The sequence below is a fragment of the Leuresthes tenuis genome, unplaced genomic scaffold, assembly GCF_036924035.1.
Source record: "Leuresthes tenuis unplaced genomic scaffold, fLeuTen1.0.hap1 SCAF_21, whole genome shotgun sequence".
NCBI classification, from domain to species: Eukaryota; Metazoa; Chordata; class Actinopteri; order Atheriniformes; family Atherinopsidae; genus Leuresthes; species Leuresthes tenuis.
The window spans coordinates 29697849-29716318 of NW_027325375.1; the positions used below are offsets into that span (position 1 = coordinate 29697849).

At 42.6% G+C, this 18470-nt stretch overlaps 2 protein-coding genes across 2 annotated transcripts; both read left to right on the forward strand.

Moving 5' to 3' along the window:
* The first annotated feature begins 616 nt into the window (after positions 1 to 616).
* Positions 617 to 3781, forward strand: LOC140280041 (organic solute transporter subunit alpha-like). The gene is made up of 8 exons (XM_072375295.1): positions 617 to 704; positions 824 to 975; positions 1141 to 1214; positions 1930 to 2088; positions 2199 to 2314; positions 2403 to 2545; positions 3417 to 3522; positions 3621 to 3781. Exons 1-8 carry the CDS (start codon positions 629 to 631, stop codon positions 3779 to 3781), a joined length of 987 nt encoding a protein of 328 aa, XP_072231396.1. The 5' UTR covers positions 617 to 628.
* Positions 3782 to 12703: 8922 nt separating this feature from the next.
* LOC140280228 (uncharacterized) lies at positions 12704 to 18062 on the forward strand. Its single transcript, XM_072375529.1, has one exon. The coding sequence runs from the start codon at positions 13030 to 13032 to the stop codon at positions 16021 to 16023; it is 2994 nt and encodes a 997-aa protein (XP_072231630.1). The 5' UTR covers positions 12704 to 13029; the 3' UTR covers positions 16024 to 18062.
* The last annotated feature ends 408 nt before the right edge of the window (positions 18063 to 18470 follow it).

An 18470-nucleotide genomic window follows, 5' to 3' on the forward strand; every position in this document is an offset into this window, starting at 1 on the left:
CTGTGTTAACTGTGTAAAAGTCATTATATTTGCTGTCATATAGGATTTATAATCAGAAACTGGATGCATCTCTCTGTCATCCCACCTGTTATGTTTTGTGCACGATAAGAATGATGCTGACGTCACACTTCTTTGTAACAATGTAATGTAATTGCATGCATTTGTGCCCCCATAATCACAAGAGTTCTGGTTGAAAAGTAAAGAAACTGAGAGATAGAAACATTTCTCCCACCTTGAGCCTGGAGCTGATTCCTTTATCTTTTTATACCCTCTTATATTTATAGGAAACAGAACAACACACCCTGTCAAAGTTCACCTCTCTGACACTCTCTCCATGTTACCCTTTCAACTAAAACTCTGACCTTGGCGTTTCTTTAATTACTTTGACTTAAGTCTGTGAATGAATGAGCAGGAGTTAGTGATGTGCTCTCGTAAACCTGAAGGCTGTCATCCCACCTTCATTCCACTGGAGTCGTCTCAACTCTGAAGTGCACTTGCAGTTGGATCTGCCACTTGAACCCACAGGGACACACTGCAGTGTATTTAGCTTTATATTTACAGACAAGTTGTTTTTAAACCGTTTATTAGAGTTTATTAGAGAAGTTTACAAGTGGAAGACCCGCTCGTCATGGAGGAACAATACAACGGCACCATCGATCCGGCTTGTTTACAGGAGCCTCCGCTCGCTCTCGATGTGATAAAGCGTAAGTGAGCCCACATTATTGTACCCTACTTACTGATAAAGTGTCCTTATCAGCTCACAGAAAGTCTGTGAGTCTTTTGTTAAACAAACTGGACTCTGTTTCCACTCTTCTGTTAACAGAGATGGATGTGTTTGGAATGATCCTCTACTCCATGCTCACCTTCATGTCCGGTATATCCCTGCTGCTGTACCTGGAGCAGTGCGCCTACATTTATAAAAAACTGCCCTATCCCAAGAAGACGACCATCATTTGGATAAGTGGTGCCGCACCCGTAAGCATTCGGGCGTCCCCCGGAGTTATGAACTACTGCTGATAGAAAAACAGAGATAAATCATCACTGACTGAATAAAACGTAGCTTAAAAAGCATCTAAACACTAAAGTAATACAGATGTTGCAGCTACACGTTTGTGCACAAACTGTATTCCTCTGTTTCAGGTGATTGCCACCATGGCCTGCTTTGGGATGTGGGTTCCCCGGGCCGTCATAATCACAGACATGACATCCAACTGGTGTGTTTTCTGCACCTGAATTAATGCACAAACAAAGGATACTTTAAGTGTTTCTTGTTACTTTAACATCAGCTAAATGATCGCAGTGTAAGAAAGCTTTAAACACGTGTGGGTCTTACTTTACAGTGAGGGTTATGCTACAGTTTAACTGCTCGATGAATCATTACACGCAGAGTTTAAAGCTCAGGCCACATGGGAAATGGAAAGCTTCTTTCTAACCAGTCAGCATTTGATCCTGCGTGAAACACATAAAGCTGAAATACATTCATCCTGTTTATATTGATAACAGTAAAGGTTGTTCTGTGAGTGGGTTGTAACTGTCATCACCTTGTTGAAACACTGCTTTTCCAAACAAAACTCCTCCAGTCGCACAATATTCAAGGTTTTTCTCACATGTACGTCTCAATATTTCAACATTTTTCGTACTTCTGCTGTTTTTCACTCATTCCTGGAGCCTCTGAGTGGACAAAGTGTGGGTGTACTTACTTTTTTATTTCATAATAGGTACAGTTTCATTTGAAATGTGTCCAAAAACAAACCAAAATGTGAATATTTCTTTTCTTTTTCTCATTTGATGTGATTCATTCACACATTTTTATCAGTGTTTTCAGCTCATCCTCAGATATCAGGAGCTGCTCTGTCTTTTACTGGTAAAATCTAAGTACAGCCTGCGATTGATGCATTAGTTGTGAACGAGCTCTCTTTCTCTCTGCAGTTACTTCGCAGTTGTGGTGTACAAGGTCTTGATTCTGTTGGTGGAGGAGTTGGGAGGCTCCAGAGCGTTTCTGGAGCGGTTTTCTGGTAAAACCTTTAAGATCAGCACAGGACCCTGCTGCTGCTGCTGCCCGTGTTTACCCCGCGTTCCCATGTCACGGTACACTCTCCCACGTTCATTTGAGTTGATGAGATCTCTCTTTCTGTGTTTCACGCCATGTTCTGACTGTCCACACTCATGTTGTGTTTCTCTGCACTGCAATTATTCAGATTCCTGTTATTCCTGCTGAAGTTAGGTGCTCTGCAGTATGCCATCCTAAAAACATTTCTCTCTATTCTTTCAATAATACTCTGGACAAACGGCAACTATGACGCCGCTGATGTAAGTGTTTAAAATGCTCCCGTCAGTATCTGATTGTACGAAAGATTAAAAAAGCATAACAAAAATGTGTTTTTTTGCTCTTTTATAGACAGGGATAACTAGTCCGGCCATTTGGATCAATCCATTCATCGGTGTCCTCATAATCCTCTCCCTTTGGCCTGTTGCCATCGTTTTCATGAACAGCAACAGCTTGCTGCGCAGCCTTCGCATTATACCAAAGTACGCCATGTACCAGGTGAGTCTCCACCTGGAGAGGTGAGCCAGCCTCCGGTGCCACGTGCTACAGGCTGGTTTCTACCAACTGGGGCAAAAACACGAGTTTAAGGTGGAGTGTTAGTGTAGGGAATATGTAAATGTGATTTATTTATACAGCCCTTTACAACAATCCATTTCGGTACCAAAGTGCTTTACATCAGATAATAAATAAAGAAAAGAATAAGTAAAAAGCAATAAAATAACAGTAAAAGCGATAAAATACTGCAAAATTGAATAAGATAAGATAAAAAGGCCCGGGTCAGAAATAAGATGCATCTCGGGGGGGGGGGGGGGGGGGGGGCTTATTCCAGAGCCTGGGGTCACCCCAGAGCTTGTATTTTGACCTGAACACTTCCAGCTAAAGTTGATTTGTTGACCTCAGAGCTCTGCCAGGGTTACGGACAGTTAAAAGCTCAGATAAATACGATGGGGTGAGGCCGTTAAGAGCTTTAAAAACAAACTTTAAAAGTTTAAAATCAGTTCTATAAAGGACAGGAAGCCAATGAAGGGAGTTAAGAACAGGAGTGATGTGCACAGGTCTGTTAGTGTTGGTTAGAAGAAGGGAAGCAGCGTTTTGCACAAGTTGAAGGCGACTGAGAGAAGTCTGGGAACATAAAGCACCTTGCAGTAGTCTAACCTTGAACTTATTAGGGCATGGAGGCTTTCTCAAGGTAATAATAGTGTTTTTTATGTTCATATTAAGTCATGTAAAAGCTCAAATTACTTGCAGGACTTGCAGGCCACTTCATTCTGTTTCTATTCCCATTTCACGCAGCATCCCAACTTTTTCTGGAACTGGACTTTGACTGTTTCCTGCAACTGATCAATTGCTTTTTTATTTTTGTCTTTAGCTAATACTTGTACTGAGCCAGCTGCAGACATCGATCATCAACATCCTGGCTTTAGATGGAACCATAGCCTGTTCCCCTCCCTTCTCCTCTCAAGCTCGTGGATCCCGTAAGAAACATCTCCCTCCGAGTGTCTGAGCATAAGCCGGTGATGTGTGAGCTGAGATGATTAACCTTGACATTTTCGTCCCTGTGTCTGTCCTGCAGTGTTAAGTCAGCAGATTATGATCATGGAGATGTTCATCATTAGTCTGTACACTCGGTTTTTGTACCGGCGCACATATGAAACACTTCCCACCGAGGCACATGACAATGAGAAGAACAACGAGGCCGACCTGGAGGCTGCTCTCCCCGAGCACGACGTCTGAAGAAAGAAGACGGAGAACGCCAACGCTGTTCTGTAACATGTTTAAGATGTCAAATAATCACGCTTCAGTGTCTTATAATACGTTACCTCATTTAAGTGTGAAGACATCATTTCTTATTTATCTGAGTACTACTTGGGTAACTTATTATTCTCTCTTTTTTTGTACATTTCACACGACATTTGCTTTTATTTGTCAATATTGGTAAACTTAAGGTTAATCAAAATTGCTACTTTATGTAAAAAAACCCATTAAAATGTAATTCTGTTGTACTGGAGTAGAAATGTTAGCTACAGATATCCCTAAATTACTCCGCTAAGCAAAGGGATGTTTTCTTTCTTTCTTTTGCCAGATCTACAGTAAGAATTTAGTCACTTCTGGTTAAGACAGCTGGGCACAAATGCAGGAAACAGCTTGTTTGGCAAAAAAAAAACTGCTTTATTGTGACTGCTCAGCAGTTCAAAAAGAACTTCATGTTCAGAACTTAATCTTGAACGAACCAGTGAGTAAATCTATTTAATGCTACTCACAGGTGTTTATTGTAGGGACTTGCCAGCTTTAGATTTCTTATCTATTTGACAGAAAATGCAGATAGAATACAGGTTTACATTTGCCCGGAAAAGTCAAGAAAAACACCTATTTATTTTCAGTCATGTGCCTCTACGTGCGTCTGAAAAGGAGATGTCAGCGTGATCTAAAATGACATTTGATTTTCTTTGTAGTAAAGTAGGAATGAAACAGTTTATTTAGTTGGTTAGTATTGCATTTAGTATTTACAGTACACGGGTCACATGGACCTTCATATAACATCAAAGAACATCTTTTCTCTCTATTGTATCACTTCATACTTACAACAAATCCCTTTGGACCATCCCTGCTACAATAGCTCCAATGGGCTTAAGTTTGTCTCAAAAATAACTGCAAATGCACAGAGGGTGACTTGAGTTGCGCACGTGTTTTGCTGTCCTCAAATACAAACTTCCTATTTGTAACTTGTGTGTTGGTTTTTACAAATATGTGTGTATTTGTAAATATATAATTTTCCATTTATAAAACTGAAAATTTCTGTTTGTGAACCGTGTCTCAGCATCTGCGGATCGCCAATCACACGCTCGGATTTTTTAGACATTTTCTCCGCACAGATCCACAAACAAATAGCTCGTGATCCACAAAGCACCGTCCAGCAGATGGCGCTGCTGTTCACTGATGCATCTATGGGTCGGATTAAGAATTTAGTAGTAACCATAGAAAACGGCATGGAAAATCTGTAGTTTTAAAGGTTTAGTTTTATTTCAGCCACCTTTGTGTTGTTTTCAGTCAATCAGCCTAAAAGGTGCAACTTACCAGAGAGATGGGGCCAAAAGAAGGAACTAGGACTGGGCTGAGGGGCCAGCATCCTTCCCTGTGGTTTTTCCAGGGACAACTTGCCCTTTTTGAATGGGGATACAGAAGTTGTGGTCATGTGTGTGGTCACCCAAATGGTTTCCACTGTTTAAAGCCTGTTTGATCGCCGCTCATGGGGCGCCTTAACCCTGAGGAACAGGAGGAACAGGCCGAGGCAGCTCAGGAGAGGAAGTGGGATTTAGAATAAATAAAGTTTCTCAGAATCAGATGCCTTTTGGTGTCTTGTATGAATGTAACCCATTTACATCCTTCTGTTACTGGGCTTATTCACATCTTCTACCGACACAAAGGCCATGTTTGGACTACTTTCCCCTGGTTTTTATTTTTTCCGTGTTATCCGTTTCTTCAGTTTAGTGACGCCACCTTCATGACACCTTCATGCGCTTCAACGTTACATTTATCTCAGAGACCCTACAGTAACTGAACTGTCAGATTAAAAAAATGTCTTCGGGGAAGACGAGCTGTCCTTGAGGATCTGAGCGAATCTGGAGTGAAAAAGATTTAAGATTCATGTCTTCTAAATGACAACTGCAAGTAAAAACAAAACAACCAACATCCAATATGTGAACTGGAAATATCTTATATTCCAAAACTTTTACATTTCTTAAGAAAAGTACGTTATTATATACATAAATATAGGATTTTAAAAAAGCGTTTACAATTATTTCGGAGGCTTTTATTTTTAATGTCCTTACCGGAAGTGATATCTTATTGCGTAGCTGCTAGCTTGACAGCCTCTTGGCATTTGTCTCTATACTTCCCTCTGGTGGCCATAAACTGTAACTGCACCATAAAAGTCAGTATGAACATTGAAATGTGGGAAATCTTTATAAAATGAGGTTTTATGATAGAAACCAGAGCTTACGTTTCTTAGATAGATAGATAGATAGATAGATAGATAGATAGATAGATAGATAGATAGATAGATAGATAGATAGATAGATAGATAGATAGATAGATAGATAGATAGATAGATAGATAGATAGATAGATAGATAGATAGATAGATAGATAGAAAGAAAGAAAGTAGGACCAGTTTCAAACCTGCAGAGTAACTGGTAAAACCTTGAAGGATGAAACTTCTCTACAAGAATTGTTGTCCCGTTGTGTCTGAAATGAAGTGAAATCTGTTTGTTATAAAGTCATTTTGTTCATATGATGAAGGCAACCAGCTGAAGTCTACAGATTCAGTCTTTATATTGTGAGCAGGGCGTTTCTGCCCTCTAGTGGCCACAAATGGTATCTACAGAAAAAGATAAAGCTGGAAATATTATAAATAACTGTCACTTCCGATAGTACCTTTCAAAATAAACTATTAACACACCTCATATAAAGCTATTTGATCTGATAACAGCGGAGACTTGCTTTACTTACGAGTGACTAAATGTAAATTAATATTGCTGAGATGTTGTCCATGAACTGATCTGTCAGATTAAAAAATGTCTTCGGAGAAGGCGAGCTGTCCTTCCGGATCTGAGCGTATGAACGGATTCATGAGTTTGGTCCATCTCAAGAGGAGCTGCTGAGGTTTCATATGAATCAGTTCCCGTTAGTTTTGGTCCATTTGGTCTGCAGACCTGCCTGTGCTCACATTAACTCTACAAATGTTGTGCTCGTATTAAACTCACTGCTGTTTCTGTTTTGTTCTCTGATGTTTGCAGCAAATAAGTGTAATTTAACTGAAGTTCAGCGGCAGACAGACACAGGATTTAAGAAAGAGTGTTTGCTCAGGCTGTTGGAGCTGTCAGCTGTTTGAAGATTTGGTGACTGAAACATTTTCATGCTTAACTCTCAAAGTAAAGAGCTAAACCCTCTCAGACCAGATAGTTCAGGATGGCAGAAAGAATCTTGGTGTTGCAGAGTTTTTGGGTTCAAAACCTCACAAGGTGAAGATATTTTAGGAAAGGAAAAGCAGAGTCGTTATGACTGAGAGCTCCTGTAATTTTGTCAAAGCCCCCAAGAATGAAAGAAAGAGTGAAATGCTCTCAGAAAGAAGTTCACCTGTTTGCTTCAACAACTCTTTAGTGCTTCACAACAGCACCTCAGCTGTGTGGTCATGAAACACAAGCTGCTGGAGATCAGTTTGGGAGGTTTCAGGGACCAGGTTCCATTTTTGAAGGCCAAAATTTAAAAAAAGAGAGACAAAAGCTTCAAGAAAGACCAAACTTCTGTCAGGAAGAACAGCTCTGGCTGTTAGATATCAGCTGGGAAGGCAGAGGGAACAAGTTCAAGTCTTTTCCAGGTTCCTCTCAATTTTCTTCAAACTTTAAAACCAACAAGTCAGAGACTTCATCTGGATACAGAGCAGGAGACAGAACAGTCCCAACCCAACACCAAGCAGCTGAACAAACCAAAGACAGTCCATGAGCAAAGCTGCTTCACAGGAAACATGTTGGAACACTAAAATATAGAGTCTGTGGTCGTCAGTTTCAGGTAAAAAGTGCCAAAAAAGCAGCACAAACCAGCAGAGTCGTAACTCAGAGGCTCAATAAACTGCTTTGGGACTCGGAGCTCATAGGTTCAAGTCCTGTGAGCTTAAAGAGTTTAAATGTCTCCAGTTTTTAGAGGCCAAAGGAAAGAGTGAAAAGCTTTAAGGTGGAAAGTCTCTGATTTAATGGCTCAAACTGTTACTGAGCAGCTTTTAGTTTGTGAAGATGAGGGATCAAAGCTCTTAAAGGAAGAAACTCTGCAGCTCAGCATCCAAACAGAAGGATGGAAGCAGCTCAGAAAGGAGGCTGAAGCTGTGGTTTGGTGGTTCAGGCGGATATGGAGCAGCTTCTGGAAGCAGAGGGAGGGGGTTCAACTCCTGGGGATGGCTTTTATAAAAGGAGGCAGGTTGTTCAGCTCAGAGTCGACTGGGCTTTTGGAAGCCAAAATAAAAAGAGAAACTTTAGGATTCAACCTTTCAGTGAGGAGCTGAACAGCTCAGGCTGTTGGGTGAAAGCTTTGAGCCTCTGAGACGTGGAAACTATGATCTCAGGACTTTTAAAGTTCAGCAAAGATGCTCAGAAAGAGCAGCTCAGGATGATGGGATGCTGCCTGGAGTTGGACTCATCATGGGTTCAATTCCCTCCTATGGTCTGTGGACTTCCAGCTTTCATTCTTTAAGGAAACTAATCATCATTTCTTTCAGGGACAGAGGCCAACAATCACAGTAAGGTTTGTGTGATGCTGCTGAAGGGCAGATAGCTCAGACTGATAAAACAGGAGCTGCTGTTTGGGAGAGTTTAGGATCAAAGCCCACAGCTGCAAAGATGGACTTCAACTTTGGAGGCTCTGAGAATTTTACAGTCCAACAGCTGGAATGAAAACTTAAAAGTGCTCCCAGAACATCTCCACAGCCGAGATGAGTCGTGGCGTGATGGAGATGTTGGTGACCATCAGCTGCCAGTGGAGGAGACCCTGGTTCGAGTCCTGCCTGTGGAAGTGTGGAGCTGTTGGAGAAGAAGATGGCGGTGAAGAGGAGGACGGAAAGGGGGCCGAGGGGCCCCCGAGGTTCCCAGAGGTAGAAGCAGGGGGTTATGTTAAAACTTTCCTGATAGCAACATATATTTTTTAAAATTTTTTTGATTTACTTCATATTTATTATTATATAACACCTATACCTATAAACTGCTATACTTTTACTATACCTATACACTATTACAGTACTGACTGTAAAGTAGATAATATAATACATTTTATAAAAGATAACAAATAAAAAAATATGTTGCTATCAGGAAAATGTTAACATAACCCCCTGCTTCTACCTCTGGGAACCTCGGGGGCCCCTCGGCCCCCTTTGCGTCCTCCTCTTCACTGCCATCTTCTTCTCCAACAGCTCCACATTTCCACAGGCAGGACTCGAACTAGGGTCTCCTCCACTGGCAGCTGATGGTCACCAACATCTCCATCACGCCACGACTCCTCTCGGCCTGTGGAGATGTTCTGGGAGCACTTTTAAGTTTTCATTCCAGCTGTTGGACTGTAAAATTCTCAGAGCCTCCAAAGTTGAAGTCCATCTTTGCAGCTGTGGGCTTTGATCCTAAACTCTCCCAAACAGCAGCTCCTGTTTTATCAGTCTGAGCTATCTGCCCTTCAGCAGCATCACACAAACCTTACTGTGATTGTTGGCCTCTGTCCCTGAAAGAAATGATGATTAGTTTCCTTAAAGAATGAAAGCTGGAAGTCCACAGACCATAGGAGGGAATTGAACCCATGATGAGTCCAACTCCAGGCAGCATCCCATCATCCTGAGCTGCTCTTTCTGAGCATCTTTGCTGAACTTTAAAAGTCCTGAGATCATAGTTTCCACGTCTCAGAGGCTCAAAGCTTTCACCCAACAGCCTGAGCTGTTCAGCTCCTCACTGAAAGGTTGAATCCTAAAGTTTCTCTTTTTATTTTGGCTTCCAAAAGCCCAGTCGACTCTGAGCTGAACAACCTGCCTCCTTTTATAAAAGCCATCCCCAGGAGTTGAACCCCCTCCCTCTGCTTCCAGAAGCTGCTCCATATCCGCCTGAACCACCAAACCACAGCTTCAGCCTCCTTTCTGAGCTGCTTCCATCCTTCTGTTTGGATGCTGAGCTGCAGAGTTTCTTCCTTTAAGAGCTTTGATCCCTCATCTTCACAAACTAAAAGCTGCTCAGTAACAGTTTGAGCCATTAAATCAGAGACTTTCCACCTTAAAGCTGTTTCACTCTTTCCTTTGGCCTCTAAAAGCTGAAGACATTTAAACTATTTAAGCTCACAGGACTTGAACCTATGAGCTCCGAGGCCCAAAGCAGTTTATTGAGCCTCTGAGTTACGGCTCTACTGGTTTGTGCTGCTTTCTTGGCACTTTTTACCTGAAACTGACGACCACAGACTCTATATTTTACTGTTCCAACATGTTTCCTGTGAAGCAGCTTTGCTCATGGACTGTCTTTGGTTAGTTCAGCTGCTTGGTGTTGGGTTGGGACTGTTCTGTCTCCTGCTCTGTATCCAGATGAAGTCTCTGACTTGTTGGTTTCAAAATTTGAAGAGTGAGAAAAATTGAGAGGAACCTGGAAAAGACTTGAACCTGGTCCCTGAAACCTCCCAAACTGATCTCCAGCAGCTTGTGCAACATGACCACACAGCTGAGGTGCTGTTGTGAAGCACTAAAGAGTTGTTGAAGCAAACAGGTAGACTTCTTTCTGAGAGCATTTCATTTATGTTTTGTTCTCTGATGTTTGCAGCAAATAAGTGTAATTTTACTGAAGTTCAACGGCAGACAGACAGGATTTAACCCTTGCATAGTATTAGTAATCTTTCATTCTTGGTGGCTTTGACAAAATTACAGGAGCTCTCAGTCATAATGACTCTGCTTTTCCTTTCCTAAAATATCTGCACCTTGTGAGGTTTTGAACCCAAAAACTCTGCAACACCAAGATTCTTTCTGTCATCCTGAACTATCGGGTCTGAGAGGATTTGGCTCTTTACTTTGAGAGTTAAGCATCAAAATGTTTCAGTCACCAAATCTTCAAACAGCTGACAGCTCCAACAGCTGAGCAAACACTCTTTCTTAAATCCTGTCTGTCTGCCGCTGAACTTCAGTTAAATTACACTTATTTGCTGCAAACATCAGAGAACAAAACAGAAACAGCAGTGAGTTTAATACGAGCACAACATTTGTAGAGTTAATGTGAGAACAGGCAGGTCTGCAGACCAAATGGACCAAAACTAACGGGAACTGATTCATATGAAACCTCAGCAGCTCCTCTTGAGATGGACCAAACTCATGAATCCGTTCATACGCTCAGATCCGGAAGGACAGCTCGCCTTCTCCGAAGACATTTTTTAATCTGACAGATCAGTTCATGGACAACATCTAAGCAATATTAATTTACATTTAGTCACTCGTAAGTAAAACAAGTCTCCGCTGTTATCAGATCAAATAGCTTTATATGAGGTGTGTTAATAGCAGTTTATTTTGAAAGGTACCACAGGAAGTGCTAGTCATTTATAATATCTTTAGCTTTATCTTTTTCTGTAGATATCATTTGTGGCCACTAGAGGGCATAAACGCCCTGCTCACAATATAAAGACTGGATAAACTGTAGTAATTATAAGAAATGTAAGCTGTGGTAAAACTCCAGAATTCATAATCTTAACCAAATATTCCATCATAAAACCTCATTTTATAAAGATTTCCCAATTTTCAATGTTCATATTGACTTTTAGGGTGTAGTTAAAGCTTTTGACCACCAGAGGGAAGTATAGAGAAATGCAAAGAGGCTGTCAAGCTAGCAGCTACGCAATAAGATATCACTTCCGGTAAGGACATTAAAAATAAAAGCCTCCGAAATAATTGTAAACGCTTTTTTAAAATCCTATATTTATGTATATAATAACGTACTTTTCTTAAGAAATTAATATTTTTTTGAATATAAGACATTCTCAGTTCACATATTGGATGTTTTGTTTTTACTTACAGTTACCATTTAGAAGACATGAATCTTAAATCTTGTTTTCCTTTTCCTGCCTCAGCTGCCAGTAACAGAAGGATGTACATCGTTTGCATTCGTACAAGACACAAAAGGCATCTGATTCTGAGAGACTTTATTTTTTTCCAAATCCCCATTCCTCTCCTTAGCCTTATCCTTCACAGCCTCTGCAACACCACTAAACAAACTGCTGTGTCTTCTTAGCAATGCTTTTTTCAAGGGCTGCTGACCCACTTACACAGACTTATTAGGGCTTGGGAATACATGCGGATGAGACAGCAGCTTTATTTTGAGACCGAGATCGCAGAGCTGCGCCACATGCATTTCTTAACACAGCCACGGGGGCGCGCACTGGTTCCGTCTTATCTGCCACTTGGTAGTTTGGGGAAAAAAAGAAGAAAAAAACAAACAAAACAAGTTCCTTCCTCTATAGTCACATGACAAATAAATCATATTAAAAAAGGAAACATATACCGTCATTTCATTCAATAAAACATCACGGGTATTAAATAATAATGATAAAGAAATAAAGAAATATGCCTTCTGTTGACAGAAAACTGTTTATTTATTAACACATATGTAATTATTATCAGTCGTTAGCAATAAGTCACAATAAGTCTAACTGCTTCAAATTAGTTTTTTTTAGAGAACATCAACAATTACCCTTCTTATTGTCTGTTAATACTTTATTAAATAAATTATGCTTTTTGAAGAAATATGGATAATTAAAAAAATGAGGAAAAAACTGCACATACAGACAAAATCTGTAGTTCAATATGCTAATTATCTCCAAATTTTAATGTAATTAAAGTGTAAAGTGTCGCTCTTTATGGAAACTACAACAAACTGCATTTTTATTCCAGCAGAGCGGAATGAGTAAAGGTATGATGCTGTAATACGTTGGATGTTAGTAGGACACAAACTCCATTAATCTGGATGAGATGTTTATGAAACGCCAGATCAGTCAGAATTCCAATTTGAACATATTAATGGAGCATTTGTCTTTGCAGTTTATGTAAACACAGTCATCAGACAGAGAAGAAGAGAAAGCTGTGGTCAGGATGGCTTGATGACAGCCCCTGGCTCTGCATTGCTGACGAAAGCTGCTTAGCTCCTCAGTTGCTATGGCAACCAGGGAGAGCAGCCAGACAAAAAAAAAAAGAAAAACAGAGGCAAAGGGGAGGGGCTTCCATGGGAGACATAGAGGAGAAAGGGCTGGATGTGAAAGATAGGCAGAGGGAGGGATACAGGGAACTGATAAAGAAACGTACTAAGAGCAGAGGAGGCAGAACACGGCCACAAGCGAAGATAAAGCTTTGGATATAAATGGTCCATCCACAGGTTTGGGAATAATAACTGCAGCAAGAGACAAAAGGATACAGAGAAAGGGAGAATCGGAGAAAAGATGGATGTACAAACGGAAAACATGGACCCCCCACCAAATGAATCCCAGCCAAGTGGAAAAATCAGGAAAGGATTCAAGCTGTTTGGCAAGCGCAAGCCAGGTAACATTTTTTCTATCAGAAACAAAGGAGATGGAAACAACAAGTCACCTGTTACCAAAAGCAAAACCGTGGATGGGTTATCTGAGGCTCCTGCAGCAGATTCTGAGCAGGAGGCGGAAAAGGAAAAGGGACAGGAGGCGAGTCGAGGAGAGGCGGAGCAGGCAGAGGACGAGACTCTCGGAGAAGATGGAGTTCTGGCAGCCGCCCCTGCTCGCATGTCCGTCTCTTCGGTGAGTTCAGCTAAGTCCCTCAGCTTCCTTTCACTGCTGCGGGGAGGCCGGAGGGGAGTGGGGGACCGCCGGGTCCACACTGTGTCCCAGCCAGTGGGTCGCCAGCGCCGTGGGCTGAAAGGCCTGTTTGGCAACGTTAAGCTCCGATCAAAAGATAAAGACGACAAAGAGGAAGCCCCTCCGAGCCCACTTCTCATGTCATCCCGAGCCAACAGCGTGGAAATCATAAAAGAGGACCTCACCCTCACACCGAAATGCCAGCCCCGCTCACTGGACAGCCTGGAGACGGAGAGCTGTGAGCCGGTCAAGAGTTTCCCAACTCCCGACAGTGCATCCACGTCCCCATCAGAGGCAGAAGCCCTCCAAGTGACAGCAGCCAACGTGAGTACAGCTAATGTGCCTCCTTTGCCCACCCCTGAACCACCACTGGCACCCGGTGATAAAAGCCTGAGCTCCTTGCTGGCAGACATCTCCTCTCTCTTGACCTTTGACTCAATCTCAGGGGGTGGAGACATCATGGCTGACGTGGAAGCGGAGTGGGGAAAAGCCAGCAATGCTATCGGTGCTGTAGTAACTGATGTGACACCATCATCCAGTTCTCTTTTCTCCAAACCCGTCATCTCCTCCCCACCGATCTCCACAGCTGTCAGCACTGCTGCTAGAGCAAAACCCCCCTCTGCAGCTGTCCCAACTTCTGACATTACCAAGCCAAGCGCCACCCTCACATCATTCACCAAATCTCACACTTTGACTTCTCACTCAGTCAAACTGAGTTCAGACTCTTCTCAAACTTCTGACCCTTCAACCAGCATTAAAATTAATCTAACTCCTGCTCCCACTGCAGCAAAGCCCTCAAATTATCCTGCGACGTTAACTAGCTTTTCACCTCGAGTAATGTCCGCTGTTTCAAAGACAATTCAGTCCACAGCGAGCTCCACCTCTGCTGCTATCACAGCTCCTCTGGACACACTGTCCACTTTGGTCAAGGCTCCTTCAGTTAGCCCAACTCTTACCTCTTCAGCTAGCAAACTGGCTTCAGAGATCAGATCGTCTCCTCAAAATATTGCTTCCGTAAGTAAACCTAGTCCTCGAGCTTCTTCACCTCCTGCATCAGCTAAACCTCCACCAGTGTCCCATAGCCCTGTCATCCCTGCTACCCAACCACCTCCCGTTAAACTGGATTCGATTATTGATTTCAATCAGCAAAAATCTACTTCCTACAAACCTCCTCAAAGTTTAGTTCCTGAGGAATCTAAAGCCCCCGAATCAGTATCAACAACCAGTGCAATTACAGCTAAGTCCTCCATTCTTGCACCGGTTATTCCCTCAAAGACGACAACAGTGTCCCCGTCGATTACAGCCCCAGGCACGGCATCTTTGGCCCTATCCGCACCTACCATCACCCCTTCCCCACTGAACCTAAACAAAACGCCTCTCTCACTTGTAACTGTTTCAGATCCTGGCCCTTCTTCAACCTCAGCTGCCACAAACAAAACCCAACCCAGCCCAGCATCTGTCCCACCTTCATTTTCAGCTTCTTTAGATAAGATTCCTCCCATCACTAAACCTACTACAGCACCAATCTCTTTTGATAAGATGCCGCCTACTATCACATCACTTTCAGGCGCCACGACTCATTCTGTTTCCACAGCATTCCCAACACCACCTGCTTTAGGTCAGATCTCTCAATCTAAAGACCTTCCTGCTCCAACTCAAATGGAAGGTTTTCAGTCTAAAGCCACTCCCACCCCTGCTGAGGTTCCAGTTTCTATAACTAAAGATCCTGTTAAAATGCAAGCTACTCACGCTAAAGACTGTCCCGTCCCTGCTCCCATCTCAGTATCAGCATCGAAAACCCCTGCTGTTCCTGCTCAGATGCCAGTATCAGCGTCTGTGGATCCTCCTGCCCCTGTTCCTGTCCCCATTTCTGTATCCAAAGCTGCCCCTGCCCCTGCTCACATCCCGATTTCTCAGCCTAAAACCTATCCTGCACCTACCACGGCCCCTTTCCCTGTCACTTCTCCTCCCTCTCCCCCTGCCGCTCGGCCAAATGAGGCTCAATCCTCTATTAAGATGAGGGAGAGTGGTCAGACAATAGTGGACCATCAGTTTCCTGGTCCAGATGGCACAGGTGCACATGGAAGTCAAGCTTTGCCATTCAAAACAAAAGAACTATATAATGAGTCACAAACAAGCGTCCAGGAGCCCTCCAAAGAAAAGAGGCCACCGCAGGTCAAAGCGTCAGGGCTTAGCAAAATACCTGTAGTTGGAGGAGGACGAGTGGGCAAAATACCCGTCCGGGAGAGCCAAAATGTTAATGATGAACCACGCAGGGACCCACCTACGCCTGTGCAAGAAGAGAGGCCCCATTTCTCCTCACATGATGCAGGGAGCAGAGATAAAATCAATGCCGTTGAGGCAAATGTGCCCACCTCGAAACACACCCAGGAGGAGAGTCAGCAGCCTCAACAACCAAAAGTTCTCACCAGTTCAGCGCGTGACTCAAAGATCCCCGTGAAGCACGGCACACAGCCTCACGCTGCCTCCCACATCTCTCAGGCTAAAGACCCGCCTCGCACCAAGATCCCTGTATCCAAGGTCCCTGTCCGCAGGGCTGGAAATAAACCTGCTGCTACAGGTGGCAGCACCCAGATAAAGAAGTAAAACAAGGGACTGACTCGGTTAATGACACAAATCAAGGCTCTGACTGCAACGTTTCTTTTTCCAACACCACGCTTTTTAAATCAAAATTTCTAGATTGTAATTCTCTCATCTCTTGGCTTCACTACAACATCAGCAAAGAGTCAAGACAGCTGATAGCACTCAAGCACAAAACATCTCCACAGGGAGCTGGAGCGGCAGCCCGGCTCTTTGGTGCTGAGCCAACTGGACACGCACTCAGGAAAGGTTCGAAGGTCACACCTGAACACCCAGCAGCATCGGTAACAAAGGATAAGCGAGTTAAAAGGACACCTGGGAGCACCGTCATACACATACACAACAGGGGCGAGTGCCTTTTTAAGGGTGCTTTTCCTACAGACTCAGAATTTATTCAGTCTTTTCTACAGTACTTTTAACTTTTGTTACTCCCACTTTTTCCAGGAAAGCTAAAGTCTTTTTTGTCTTTCTTCCCAGCAAGTCGCTTGATGAAAACCAGTCTCTTTACCTTTTATTTATATCAGGAAATGTACCGCAGGAGCGCTATAAATTAATGCAACAACCAAATTTACATTCCACACCTATCTCTGGATCTATGTAGCAGATAATGTGCCATTAATTTTTGCACACGATAATGGACTGTACAGCGCCTTCTCATATGTAACCTTATTGCATCTCACTGCATGGTTGGACGGACTGTTGTTTGGAGGGTGGAGAGGAAATGACTCTTTGCAGCGAACTGGACAGTAGCCATTATGAATGGACATTGTGGACATTTAGACGAAACCGAGCGGGTGGTGAGATCGGATCTCCAGCTCGTACACTGGCACATCTTTATCCTAATCTCAGTTATACTCAGATGAGAATAATATCTCTGTGTAGAGACTCATCTATGTTGTCCTGTTTCTTATGTAATCAATAAAACAACACGAGTACTTAGCAAGATGAAATCTGTTTAAGTATGCATTGTTTTCTATATTGCTTCAGTTTACAGGGAAATATGAGAGCTTATAAATTAGTTACTGGCTCTGTATTACTCACCATCTTATTACCCTCTAGGCTCAGACTGCCCTCACAGGAACATCGTTCCAGCATCATCCACACTCCAAGCTCACTGACCTGAATAGTAAGCACATGAATGTTAGCAGAGTCCAGCCAATCAGCTGCAAGGGAAAATGCTTAACATGCATACCTTATTATCAGTAAAAGGGTTTGGGAATGTGTGTCATTGCTATTCTTGGTGTCAAATGGAACTAATGAATCACTCCTCAAAGACTGAGGAAAAGTATCTAATATCACTTCAGATAAGGCCAAGCATCTGAGTATTTCAACAGAAACTAATCTCATCCGATTTACAATGCTGCACACTAACAAATAGCTACAAGTGGTGAGGTTTAAAGATTAAGTTAAGGATGAGAAACTGATCCGAGTCACAGGGCAATATTAAGAGATGTCAGAAATACAAAGAAAAAGTCTCTTTGATTTGAAAAAAACAGAAGAGGATTGCAGAGGTGACACAAGAAGACTTCTGTTTGCTTCATGAAGCCAGAGGCTGCAAGCTGAGAATAGGACCATCATTTGCCGGAGAACAACACGAGGATTTCACCACATCAGGTGCTGATACATGCTACAGAGGGCTAAACCAACTTCCTGAGAAGAGAACAGTTTACCCCTCAGGCCCTGTCACAACACATGTTTGCATCTTGGTAACACCTGCATTCTGGGTTTACAATGTTTAAACAATGGGCCTAAACAGATTGTACATGTATAATAATGCCCTATAGAGCAGGGATCAAACTCCTAATAAGAACTCATATTGTGCCACAGTGTGATCACTGACATTATGCTCTCCAGTTCAGAAGATTGCTGGTGTGAATACGATTTCTCCAGTTATTACAGAGGAAGCTGAAACGGATTCAGTGAATGCTGCCTGTTGTCAACATGTATTCACATGATTCCTGAGCAACGCGGCCTTCATGCCTATAAGTGATAATGTTACAACCTTAAGTGCTGAAATAAACTTCCAACCTATTCAGCATAAGTTGCAACCTTTGTTTATAGGTCATGTGTGTGTCTCGCCATCTTTAAACCCGACCCCTTTGCCCCAATTATGTTAAACAAATTAAAGCACCAAGAATGCACCCAGGCTTTCTATAGTTGCATGTGTTTGTGTCTGTTTCTGCCTCTGGAGAGACGATGAGCTTCTTTAGAACCTAATTTAGCATGCTTCATTCTGTGTTTCCATGCCAACCCCACTAGGTCAACCAATGAAAGACCGAATGTGTGAGGAGGAGGAGTCTAAACCACGAGGGCCTTCATGAGCACACATACAGTGTGTACGCCCAGTTATTAGGTTTCTTTTTGTTTAATGGAATCATTGTGATATCAGATGTTTCATAACATTGTTTCACTGCAACTGCAGCCAATTTTACAGAATATTTCGGTTTTTATTT